The sequence below is a fragment of the Branchiostoma lanceolatum genome, chromosome 6, assembly GCF_035083965.1.
Source record: "Branchiostoma lanceolatum isolate klBraLanc5 chromosome 6, klBraLanc5.hap2, whole genome shotgun sequence".
Classification (NCBI taxonomy): domain Eukaryota; kingdom Metazoa; phylum Chordata; class Leptocardii; order Amphioxiformes; family Branchiostomatidae; genus Branchiostoma; species Branchiostoma lanceolatum.
The window spans coordinates 4066616-4079717 of record NC_089727.1 but is presented as its reverse complement, the minus strand read 5'-3'; the positions used below and the strand labels follow the sequence as shown (position 1 = coordinate 4079717).

At 42.6% G+C, this 13102-nt stretch overlaps 1 protein-coding gene across 1 annotated transcript; it reads left to right on the top strand.

The window, feature by feature from the left end:
• The first annotated feature begins 1339 nt into the window (after positions 1-1339).
• On the top strand, positions 1340-12984 carry LOC136436205 (heat shock protein 75 kDa, mitochondrial-like). The gene is made up of 18 exons (XM_066429987.1): positions 1340-1493; positions 1955-2048; positions 2590-2669; positions 3095-3177; positions 3605-3826; positions 4736-4905; positions 5444-5553; positions 5912-5985; positions 6240-6402; positions 7007-7123; positions 7509-7578; positions 8108-8255; positions 9153-9338; positions 10193-10328; positions 10839-10918; positions 11433-11578; positions 11958-12030; positions 12402-12984. Exons 1-18 carry the CDS (start codon positions 1376-1378, stop codon positions 12501-12503), a joined length of 2172 nt encoding a protein of 723 aa, XP_066286084.1. The 5' UTR covers positions 1340-1375; the 3' UTR covers positions 12504-12984.
• The last annotated feature ends 118 nt before the right edge of the window (positions 12985-13102 follow it).

Here is a 13102-nt window from a genome sequence, read left to right as displayed (position 1 = left end):
GTGATAACTAATCTCCAAACAGACAAAATGATTCAGCAGAGGAGCTAGCCGCCCACAGGAGTTCACATTTGTGGCGGTTGCTAGCCGGCCTTGGCCTTATCCTTGGATAATCGCCTCAGAGGATCGCGCCAAACCCCAATGACGTCAGAAGCGATCGACCTTAAAGGACCCGTGAGCTCCCCCTCGACACAAAGGCACATGCGCCTGAGATGTGTGTCAACCTTTATTTGTCAGAATTGAACGCTAATGGAGCAACAAACAAACAAACAAACAAACAAACAAACAAACCGTTGAATCGTCTCTGGCCAAGGGATAATCTCCAAGAAGACGAATAAGTCAACAGAAAATTTAGCATATATATATGCCATATTCGCCCACAGGAAATCATATTTGTGTGTGACAGGGTCAAATTCAAGCGGCTTGCTGACCTTGGCCTTATCTCTAGCTAATCGCCTCAGAGGGATCGCGCCAAATCCCAGTGACGTCAGAAGCGACCTTAAAGGTCCCATGTAAGCTCTTCAGCCACACATGGGCGCATGCGCATGAGAAGTGTGTCCGTCGTTACATGTCTCTGATCAACTGAATTTATCTCCAGACAGACGACATAATGTGGCATAAGAGTAAGCCGCCCACAGGAATTCACATTGGTGGGCGACAAAGTAAAATATTAGCAGCTTGCTTGCTGGCCTTGGCCTTATCCCTAGCTAATCGCCTCATAGGGATCGTGCCAAATCCCAATGACGTCAGAGGCGACCTTAAAGGTCATGTAAGCTCGCCCGTGACCACACATGGGCGCATGCGCATGAGAAGCGTGTCAGCCGTTACATGTCTCCGGCCAAGGGAAATCTTGAACCAGGCGAATAATTAACCAGAGTAGTTAGCCGCCCACAGGAGTTCATATTTTGGGGCAGACTCGTCGTCAAGTTAAAGGCGCTTGCTAGCCTTGGCATTATCCCTAGCTAGCTATCAGAGCCAAAAAGTATAGAAAAGTCTGGAGGGCGTCTTTATAACTAGAGAGATTACGAGATATTGCAAGCCGAAATAGCCGTATCATGGTTTTGAGATTAGCCAAGAAGGAGTGGCGCAGGTTGAAATCTAACAATCTATTGATTATTGTGCACGTTTGCATCTCTTTCCCTCTTACCCTCTATCCTCAAGTCTCTGTCTCTCTCTCCTTCTTTTTCTTCTTTCTCTTCCTCAACTTAGCAAATACATTTTCAGGATAGTTGTTTAGTTATCCTACGCAGAAAATAACATACGCAGAAAAACACGACACTGAAAACACCATCTCGGCCTCATGTCAAGTGTGCCACCTTGCGATTTTTCTGAGTACTGCAGCCCGGTTACGCAAATCCCGTCCCATCCCGTAACCAACATGGCCGCCTCTATGTCGTCTGTCGCACGCTTGGCGCGACTTCGGTCCTGTTTCACCGTTTCTACGCGGGCAGTCAGCTGCTTTAACGGACATGCGGTTGGCCGAGTTAATAGTACAGGTAAGTAAACTTCAAGGAAGCCAAAAAAGGTACAATTTTGCTCTCTGCGAGGTCGGTTGTTTGAAGAGTTGCCCCCCTCCCCACGTGGCTGATCAACCCCCATGAAACGTTACAGAAAGGTGACAACTGTAACGTTTACTGCGACATAAGTGTGATTTTATATCGTAAAGCTTATCATGTTCGTAAATTATAGATCCTCACTGGATATAAAATGTTCAAAGTCTGAGGATGGTCACAAAATATGTCCTTTCTCTGATTTGTGACCTTTTACGTTTTGTGTGTTTTGTCGTCTTTTAGTTATATATCGTATTTTCGTTCCCGCAAGCTACGCTGGGATATCACAGTACAATTCTATGTATATTCATTGCCATCTGAAGACACTGTCATTTACATACAACGTGATGCGTACAGGGATGTTTGCAACTGGTAACACACTAGCCTCTTTCTCCTGCATGATGTAGCTGTGAACTGCCGAACTCCGAGAACCCCACAACAGTTTCCTGAATATCTGAGACTCCGACATCTCCACAGCAGATCACTTCACACTGCATACAGGTACTGTGACATCTCTACCTATTTTATACACCTGATCTCTACTTATACCCGTCATTCCCTGATCTCTGGCCTAAGGCTAGCCCTGGCAACGAAGAAAAATGCTATCATGCCACTAGTGGCAAACATGGCGGCCCGGTTGTGTAGAAAGCCGATATACAGTACCATTGGGTTGTAAAACTAAAAGGTCGTGTTGCCAACCTGCTGGCGCTTGAGGTAACACTACTAGTACAGGGAAGCTCGGGACATCCAAAAATCAGGGCCGGCCTGGAAAGGCATGTGCATGATAGGTACAACCTGGACCTCGTCTATGGCATGTATGGGGTGCCCCATGATGAGGAAGTATTTTCATGAAGTTTTGAAAAAAGTAAATGCACCCTCCTTTGTCGCCACGGCTATCCCAAGGCTGTTCAAACATGTTGTTCAAAGTCAAACTATGCTTTCCTTAATGACCCCTTTTACTTGTACTCATTCCATGAGATCTAAAATATTGTATACCATTTCACAATGTCCTTAAGAGATTTCTGTCCCATCACCTTCACAGATTACTGTCGGAGAGTCCTGCAGCTGAAGCTGAAGAGGCGGACCTTCACAATATCATCAAGGACACGGAAAAGGTCACAGGTCAGAGGTTACTTCCTGTTGTCATATTTTCCTTACTAAAAAAATGTAATTACCTTGACTTACTTGACTTATGTCGAGTGTCAGTCCTCCTCCACCACTCGAACCACTCTGTCAGCCCAGAATCGTTTGTCCTCCATTGCCTTCTCCAATGACTCAGAGGGTAGGCCTGATGTCCTTCTGTAGCACACTTATGCATATATGAGAGGCTGCCTTCCTGGCTTTTTCTTCCCGTGTTGAGGTACCCAGAGCACCAAGCTGGACACCACTTTTTTGCTGTTCCTGAAGCTGTGCCCTGTGTAATTAACACTGTGACAGTAATCTAACCATGGACACATGGACATGTACTCAAGCTGCCCTTCCTTAACTGCATCAAATTATTTCAACTATTTATACTTATATGTATGTCTGTCTCTACATTTGTACAGGTTCTGGGGAGCAGCACAGCTTCCAGGCTGAGACCCTGAAACTGCTGGATATCGTGGCCAAGTCTCTCTACTCTGACAAAGAGGTGACTGTTTGTTAGTCAGCGTATCTTGTTAGAATTTTGACCAGCCCACTGGCAATCTAGGTTCATTCATTCTCACAAAATCCCTAGATGATTGAACCTGATGACTTGAATTGTTGCATGGTGGTTTGGTTAGGTCTCTTTTAACAGAGCAAGTAGTACAGATTTCATCTCGGATTTCAAAAGGATGTCTAATGCTAGCTGTGTACATCAATAAATATACACAACTTATGCTATGTAATGCTCATGACTCTTTTTTTTTCATTTTGTGCGTTTTGTTGTCTCTTGTGTCATGCTTTTTGTTCCCGCAAACTGCCTGGCTGGGCGATGGTATGGAAATGTGACCGTAGCATAAGCAGGGAGAAAGTTAAGATAGGCTTTTAACAATCAGAAAAGGTAGCAGTATATTAAGATTATTAAACCTCTGCAGGTGTTCGTCAGGGAGCTCATATCCAATGCCAGTGATGCCCTGGAGAAGCTGCGGTACCTGTCCCTGACACAAGGGGGCGCCAGAGAGGTGGATGTGCCCCTGGAGATTCACCTGGGCACAGACCTGGTGCAGGGAACCTTCACCATTCAGGACACCGGCGTCGGGCTCACGCAGGAGGAAATCATCGAGAACCTCGGAACCATCGCTCGATCAGGATCAAAGGTTAGTCGGAGCTGGTCCACATAATTTTGCTTGGAAGACAGTTTTGAACAAAAGACAGTTAAAACTCAAAGATGAGATAGTTTTGGGGAGGGTATTTGGAAAACTTCCTTGTTTCAAACTTTCGCCACCTTTGAGAAAATTTATGGGACAGCCATTTACTACTAGTATCTCTGATCATCTTCAACGTGACATCCATGTACCTAATTGCTCTTGACATGTCTGAGGGTCCGGGGGTATATCCTGGCAAAGATTAATGTAAGAAGGTATGCAGAGCCTCCTTATGGATGCATAAGGTAACCAATAACTTTAAATAAGTCAAAGTAAGTCACAAGAAGAACAAGATGAATTACATCTTATTTTCAATTTGACCTGAGCTGACTAACTTTAGCTTCTAGCAGCCCTTCCACTGCCATGACTAGGGGTGGATACCTGTTTGCTGGACCTGATTCAGACCTTTATAACATCCAAGAACCGAGTCCAAAAAACCTGAAAGCCAAAAACCTGAGTCCAAAAAAAACTGAACAAAGTACAAATAAATTTTTCTATTTTGTTTGATAAAAAGTGTTTTGAGCCTTCCCTCTGACAAAAAAGGCGTTTGAGATAAGTGCAACATTCAAATATCAAACACTGGTTTATCTTGAGTGTTCTCACCAAGAAACGTTTTTAGTCGTGCGTGTCAGTATTAATTCTCTATGCTTAATATTGGTCTAATAAAACAAAACATCAACTGGACAGGATCAGGTCCAGGTTCAGGTCCGGACCTGAACCTAAATCTCTGGACCTAAACTTGGACTTGGACCTTATTAAGACGAACCGGTATCGACCCCTAGTCATGACCCTAGACGGGGAGGAGGCCCCAAAACCCCAGACAGCAAGACATTTTTAACACTGTCTACTGTTTCGCTGCAGGCGTTCCTGAGTGAGCTGGATAATCAGGGCCAGTCCTCGACGGCGGCCAGCAGCATCATTGGTCAGTTTGGTGTGGGGTTCTACTCCACCTTCATGGTGGGCAACAAGGTCCAGGTCTTCACCCGCTCACACCAGCCGGACAGTCCCGGGTACTGCTGGACCTCAGATGGGTGAGAACAGCGCACTGGCGTGTTAACGATTTGTTTTGCACAAATAACCTGGAGAAACAGGGAGATGTATATTTGTTTATGGTCCTTCTACCTGCCATGTTTGATCAGAACAGACTCTTGGGTCTGTCCCTTTATTCATTTATTGATCACTCATAACAAGGGTTTAGAGATGTGGAACATCTTTCTCACATTACCACATGTGGACAAGACTAGACATGTTCCTGTTCTTTTGACACTTATCACTTGAATTCTGGAAAGACACTGGGAGTTGAAAAATCAAAGTAACTTTCATTCACAAATTTTAGCTTCTTCCTGAATTTGTAGTTCAGTTTCTTTGACCAATTGCATGCTTCCAGTTGTATTACTTACTGTCCATAATCAGTTAATGACAGTCCCGATTCCAGCAATATCGAGGTGTAGTGATTTCTGTCATACATTTTGAGATAGACTATTAGTTGACTTTACAGTTTGATTATCCAAATTCCCTTGGCTGTGTGATTACAATTTGAATTGACGAGTGTTGTCTATTTCTTCTCAGCTCTGGTTCGTATGAGCTTGCAGAGGCGGAGGGCGTGCAGCGTGGCACAAAGATCGTGGTGCACCTGAAGAAAGAGTGTATGCAGTTTGCACGGGAGGATGACATCAAAGGTAGCGAACACTATGTGCATGTATAGTTATCGCCAGCTAGTCTGGTACATTAATACTATGTCTGAGACAGGTTACAAAGTAAATGTATCTAAAGCAGGCTGTCTCCAGGTTAAGATTTGTTTTCGTCCCACTCATTGTTTGAGTTTGTTAAATCTGTAATTTAAACCAAACAGAAATATCTTTTCATTAATTTTCATGTACATGTTCTTTTTGGCAGACTAGGTCAAATTTTTGACCGTCCCACAAGCAAATTTCCTTCCCGTGACGGAGGGACGGGTACTAGAAAAGCCCTGATCTATAGTAACTGTCATGTGGTTCATAATGATGATGATCTGAATGTATTTTTCCTCCCTGATAGAAATTGTGACCAAGTACAGCAACTTTGTGAACTGCCCCATATACCTGAATGGGAAACGGCTCAACACTGTAGAGGTGGGTATTGAAAGTTGTCTGTTGTAAATCAAGAACAGTAGGCCTGTATCTTACTTGCATAGTTAGCTTTGTTATTCCACCTTTGAATGTAGGATCATGACAGATTTGTCATCATTGTAAGTGGTAAATTAATAAGCATTCCATTGATACATAATAGTACAGAATTGGTGGAAGTAACAACTGAGAAATGATGGATCAGATTTAAGTTTCTGAACTTTTCGTGCAGTGTGTAATTTTTGCCCCCTCCCCCACAGGCACTTTGGATGCTTGATGCCAAGAACGTGACCGACGAACAACATGAGGAGTTCTATCGTTTCCTGGCCAACGCTTACGACAGCCCACGCTACCGCCTGCACTACCAAACCGACGCTCCCCTCAACATTCGCAGTCTTTTCTACATCCCTGCACATAAGCCAAGTAAGAAGATGTGTCACATAAGGTCGTGTTTGCATATTTAAGAATGATATCATGTCTGTACTTTCCAAATGTTGTGCCAGAAAAGATATCGTATACAACAGACAAAATTCTGATACAACGTTGACCAAACATCCAACAGAAACCGTGATGAATTCTATATTGTCAACTCAAGGCAAGTTACATTATAACTGAGGTATTATGCAGGTCAAGGGTTAAAAGGTGTCTAGCTGTTGTTGACAGTTGGTTTTGCCACTCATTATTAATACATTTGTAAATACAAACAATTCACCAGCCAGGCTTATCGCCTTACATTCTGGATCACATTACATTCTGGGACAGTCCTAGCCAAGTAAGATATGCGAAAATCGCAACTGAATGTACCTCTATTGTTATATGTCATAAACTTTGTCTTTTGTGTATGGATAAAGTCACTGTCTGTGCAAATAAGATGTGCCTTTCCCAAGAACACTAAGTCAAGCCAGGAATGCCAGGAATCAAACCTGTGACCTCTTGATCCTGTGGCCGCTAGCCTGACCACTAGGCCAGTGACATCACACCCTGTAGACAAGTGATAACGTGTTCCTCCGTTGGTTTGTTCCTCTAGCGATGTGGGACATGAGTCGACAGGAGGGGCTGGGCGGAGTGGCCCTGTACAGCCGGAGGGTGCTCATCCAGCCCAAGGCTGAAACCATCCTGCCAAAATGGCTGCGCTTCGTGAAAGGTATAGAACAGTACTGTATCTGTATCTGTATATTAGCCGGTATAACTGCCCTTCAGCAGAACACGCCAGCTTCTGTATCTGTATAGCCGGTAAAACCACCCTTCGACGTAACACATCAGCTTCATAGGCACTCTGATTATATTACACTGAACAAACCTGTCACACCTAGCTTTGCACATGTAGCTGTAAGCATTGTTTAAAACTATCTTATAAGGATACCCATACTGTATTTGATGGCAACAAAATCCACTCTATAATTTGTACATGTAGTTGGAGGGAACAAGGAAAGCTTGATTACTATACACAAGTTGTTTAACAACATGAGTCAGGAAGCTTAAGGATATGTTGTACCAACTGTCCTCACCTGTATGTTTTACCTGTGCAGGTGTGGTAGACAGTGAGGACATCCCTCTGAACCTGAGTAGAGAGCTGCTGCAGGACAGTGCCCTCATCAGGTGGGCTGCACACCTTTGGACACACCTTTCTTATTGTTAGTGTTGTATCTATTGTTTGTGGGAAAGTGGAAATCTCCAAGCAGATCTAACTGTGGCAAAGACCGTATCCAACTGGCAGAAGGAGTTTTCATAGCCACCGAAGATCTGCCTCCACTCAAACAGGGAGGAGCATTTCTATTCAATAATGGTGTCGCTGCCCCACCTCATGTCCATGTTAACAGCTGTTCGAATGGCCGCAGTACTAAACTTTTTATGAGGGATTTCTGGGACGAAACCCAGTGACAGGTACATGTAGCCTACCTGGCTCAGTGGTTCCCACAGTTGAGTCTTTCCTAGCCAGTCTGGAAGCCTGCCTGCCCAACCCTGGGCCTCTGCTGTCCCCCAATTATGCCCCTGATGGGGTTATATGGGGGTATCAAAGAAGAAGAAAAATATTCTACTGTGCCTGCATTACCATGACACTTGCTTTGCTGTCTAGAAGAGTTTGACATCTTTCTTGATGGAAAGTTTTTGATACCTTTCCCCCCAGGAAAATAAGAAGCGTCCTGACCAACAGGATTGTGAAGTTTCTGGGCGACAAGGCGCGGCGGGACGCAGAGAAGTACCGGAGGTTCTTTGAGGATTATGGGTTCTACCTGCGGGAGGGCATCGTCTCTACAGAAGACCAGGATGAGAGGGTGGGTATTGGTTAGACAAAGGTAAAGGTAAAAGATATATAGATCCTGTTGTCTTAGAGGCAGTCGGCTGTTTATATGAATGAAGACCTTTATTGCACATTTCTGCCACACTTGGCTAAGTACAGGTCACAACAAAACAAAATACAAGTACAGTTAACGGATATAAAAGAATATGACTATCATTAGATAAATTCTACTTCTCCTCGCTTTTCGGTTATAGTAGATATAAAAGAACAGACGTGTTTTTCAATGGGAGGTTTGTCAACTCGCATTAGTAATATGAATTTTTGTACAGTACTTAAATGTGTGAAGTAGGGAAATAGGTTTTCTACAAGCTTTTACAGTTCATTTCTTTCTTTGGTATATAATCCACATTCTACCACAAAATGACATTCATTTTTTATTCTATTATATTACATGTATCCATTGATCACTTTCTGTCACTCTATGGTGACTGTGACTAGCATATGGAAAAAGGTTAACTGCAAAAGCACAAATACTCAGACCAAAAATTATACCTCCCTGTGAATTAGTAGCCTCTTCCATTCTTTGAAGGTGGTCGTATGATTGTGGAGAGTTTCCTAGAATTTATCCAACTGACCATGCCATTGTCATTCCTGGTTAGCCTCTTCATTTCTTCCGGTATTTTATTTCCCCAGGAGTCCATAGCAAAGCTGCTGAGGTTTGAGTCCAGTGCAGAGCCGGAAGGTGGGGATAAGGAGTACTGATGTTCAACACTGTATAGTTATATTGTTAATCAGAAACTTTATTCCTTTAGGAGTCCATCGCAAAGCTACTGAGGTTTGAGTCGAGTGCAGAGCTGGAAGGAGGGGATAAGGAGTACTGATGTTCAACACTGTATAGTTATATTGTTAATCAGAAACATTATTCCTTCAGGAGTCCATCGCGAAGCTGCTGAGGTTTGAGTCGAGTGCGGAGGCGGAGGGAACCCTGGTGGGGATCGAGGAGTACTGTAAGAGGATGCGGCCCGGCCAGAGGAACATCTACTACTTCTCAGCACCCAGCCGACAGCTGGCAGAGACCTCGCCGTACTACGAGGCACTGAAGAAAAAGGACATTGAGGTGAGTTTGGGGCTTTCTGAGATATATGTCTTATAATATGGCATATCTGTTGATAACTAGATACTGACTGAATGCCAGATTGCTGGTTGTTTATTTTGATTGAAACTAATCTATAACACGCTTATAACTCTGATGTCTTGATCTACTGTATGTCTAAGTTCAAGTTGGTTTGTTGACATACCGGTACTATGAGCAGTAGGATGAGTTAGTACTGCTACAGTCCCAGTTAGTTTTTGGTTTAGTAGCTAACCTGTGGATAACCCACAGGTTTAAGCAAGGTACGCCAAAGGTAGTTGCTCAAGCAACTGGATGTCTAACGTTCATCAAGGTAATTTTAATTACCTTAAAATGGTTTAATAGCTAACCTGCTGTTACCTTACAGGTGCTGTTCTGCTATGAGCAGTATGATGAGTTAGTTCTGCTGCAGTCCCAGCTAGTTAATGTTTTAGTAGCTAACGTATAGATTTCATGCAAGTTAGTTAATGGTTTAGAAGCGAACCTGTTGGTATCCTATAAGTTTTATGCAAGTTAGTTAATGGTTAAGTAGCTAACCTGTTAATGATATACAGGTGCTGTTCTGCTATGAGCAGTATGATGAGTTGGTTCTACTACAGCTGCTTTTAGTTAGTACTGGTACATGTAGTTAGATAGCTAACCTACTGATAAATTATAGGTTTCAAGCTAGTTGATGGTTTAGTAGCTAACCTGTCGATAATTTACAGGTGCTGTTCTGCTATGAGCAGTATGACAATTGGTCCTACTGCAGCTACTTTTAGTTTGTAGATAGCATAGCAGATTCTTGTAGGTTTCATGCTAGTTAATGGTTTAGTGGCTAACCTGCTGTTACCTTACAGGTGTTGTTCTGCTACGAGCAGTATGATGAGTTAGTCCTACTACAGCTGCGCCAGTTCAAGACTCTGAACCTGAAGTCCATCGAAAACGAGGTTCTGGAGAGCGACAAAGTGGAGGAGACTCAGGACGACAGCAAAGGTTGGAAATGGGATATTTTTTGTTTTTTTGTTTCGCACAAGCGGTAAAATGCATTTAGTTGTAACACAGCAGCGTTGTGCAGTAAGTACAAGAAGGAACTAAAAGTTTGGGTACTCACACAGGGTTGGGCTTCCACTTTGTGTGGCCCAGGCAGGGTTGTTTCCAGGAATGAAGAAGTGTATATCAAGAAATAAACACAAATCATGCTGATGCCTATTTTTTTGCATTTTTTGTGTTTTGATGTCTTTTATGTCATACTTTTTGTTCCCGCAAACTGCCTGGCCAGGCACCGCTGTGGGAATGTGACTCTAGTATAAGGCAGATGCCCTCTTGGACTGGATGAGATCATCACTGTTTACATTAAGTTGTTTCTGGATCTATAAGTCAATCAAATGTCTTTCTCTATATTTTGGTAGGCTTGCTTTATTTTTCAGCTTTATTTTCATCAAAACCATAGTTATAGAATTTTTCTGATGTCTTTCTGATTTTTATACTGATCCTATGTTTCAGTAACCCTGAGCCCCAGTAAAGCAGATGCCCTGATGGACTGGATGAGATCAGCACTGGGGGAAAAAGTCACCAACATCAAGGTACTTCAGCTACTCCTATCCATGTAATGCCTTAGGACAAGTCAATGTAAGTAACATAAGTAACACAGGGTAAACTGGTAGTTAAAACAAAACATGTTATATGGAACATGAAAAGAAAGTCGAATGAAACTTGTAATCATAGTGCATGTCATTTCTAGGCCAGGTTGGCATTAAATGAACAAGGTCCTCATTAGAAGTCAGAGGTCGACACAGTTTGTGCAGTTGGCATGTTTCTCCAGATTGATTTGAATCTTTTGAGCACCAACATCTACTAAGATAATCCACCAGGGCACATAACTCCATGACCTTGAAAAGATGCGTCCAAACAGATCTCCAACCCAACATCCCCCAGTATAATTCACTCCTGTAAATCTAAACTGTGTATATCTGGGGGGTGCTGCACTAGAGATCTCTCAAACCCACTGTTTTTTAAAGTGGCGGATTTATGTAACCAGGTGGATTATTGTTGATAACACTTTGCACTGTCTTTATAATGTTGAATGTTAAACCCCAGGTGAGCACGCGTCTGGAGTCCCACCCCGCCATGGTGACCGTGATGGAGATGGGGGCAGCGCGGCACTACCTCCGCACGGCGTTCGCTGGACAGTCCGAGGCAGAGAGGTGGAAGTTCCTTCAGCCAACACTGGAGATTAATAGCAGGTAGATTCTGTTTTGAATACCTTGTATGAAGGTCTCAGTATGCTTAGAGTTGTTGTTTCAGTGCCTAGTGGCACAGGGTAGCAAGCTTCCTTGCTCTTTCTGTAGCAGGGTATATTCTTTCAGGGAGTGATAACTAACCCTTCCCTTTTAATGTGCTCGAGGCACCTCTTCTAACATGGTACTTCCCTTCTGAAAGACGGGTGCAGCCCCAACCAAGATGATTTGAACTGGGGTCTTTCAGTTAGCAACTAATTGGAACCAGGAACTGTGAGGCTGCTACCAGTTGAGCTACAGGGACATTCCTAATATGCTTTGATTATAGAATACAATTTCCTGTCAATCTTACAATAAGCAATAATCTTACTTTTCTTTGTCCCAGCCATCCAATCATGCTGAAGCTTTCTGAGCTGAAGTCCAGCGACCCAGAACTGGCACGACTGGTAGCTGAACAGGTCAGGCATCCATTCTTTGTTTACTTAATTTGTTTATGTATATTATGTTATTGCATACATGTGTAATCATGCCCAACTGGGGTTAGATGCATTAAATAAGAGACCTAGAGAATGATAAGGAAACTATCATGGTATACTTAATGATTTTTAAAATCTATATCTATAATTTATATGCTTCTCTCTTCTTAAGCATGTCAACAAATTTACAAATTTTTCTATTATATCATAGTTAGATGACGACATTACATAATTATGTAACCATTTCTTTGTTAAATTTGTACATCTTTCAAGTTAAGTATGCAAATAACATAACATAACATAACATAGCAAAGTTCTGGTAAATGTACAATTCCATCCATGTGTTATTCCAGGTGTACGACAACGCCCTTGTGGCGGCTGGTCTGATCGAGGATCCCCGCTCCATGCTCAATAGACTCAACGAGCTGCTGACAAGAACACTGGACAAATACTGACCTCTGACCTTTGAACCCTGGGGGAACATTGACCTCCGAATTCTGGGGGGACACTGAATCTTGTCCTTGTTTCAAATATTGTCCCTTTTTCCTATGCTATTAGGTATAAAAGATGTCTTTATACACACAAAAATTAGAACAGCTTTATGGCAGTGAATGTGGTGGACATAATGTATTAAGTGGTTTCTGTCGTCACAAAAGGTAGTTTGTACTTGTCCTTTGTGGTACACATGTATGACATAATTTAAGTACCTATTACTAAGTATATCTTAGACAATCCCTCTGTGAAACATCCTCCAATCCACAGATAAGGATCATCTCTTACCTGTATATTATGTTATCCTGTCATGATGAGTCAATTTTTATACAGTAAAATTAGAATAGCCTTAGTATTACATGTATACCAATGAATGTGGCTGACATAATGTATTAAGTGGCTGCAAACATCATGAAAGATGAATAAAATTTGGGAGCTTCTTAATATTTTGTTCATGTATTAACTTCTCCATGTACTTTTTCCTTTGTTCTAAGGAAACAAGGTTTGGGTACGTATTAACAGAATCTCTTCAACTGTACAGCATCCTGAAATTTACAGTCAA

Coding starts and splice junctions, on each gene's coding strand:
- LOC136436205 (XM_066429987.1), top strand. CDS start 1,376: ATGGCCGCCTCTATGTCGTCTGTCGCACGCTTGGCGCGACTTCGGTCC. Junction 5,554..5,911: donor ACGGGAGGATGACATCAAAG/GTAGCGAACACT, acceptor CCTCCCTGATAG/AAATTGTGACCAAGTACAGC. Junction 8,256..9,152: donor CAGAAGACCAGGATGAGAGG/GTGGGTATTGGT, acceptor TTATTCCTTCAG/GAGTCCATCGCGAAGCTGCT.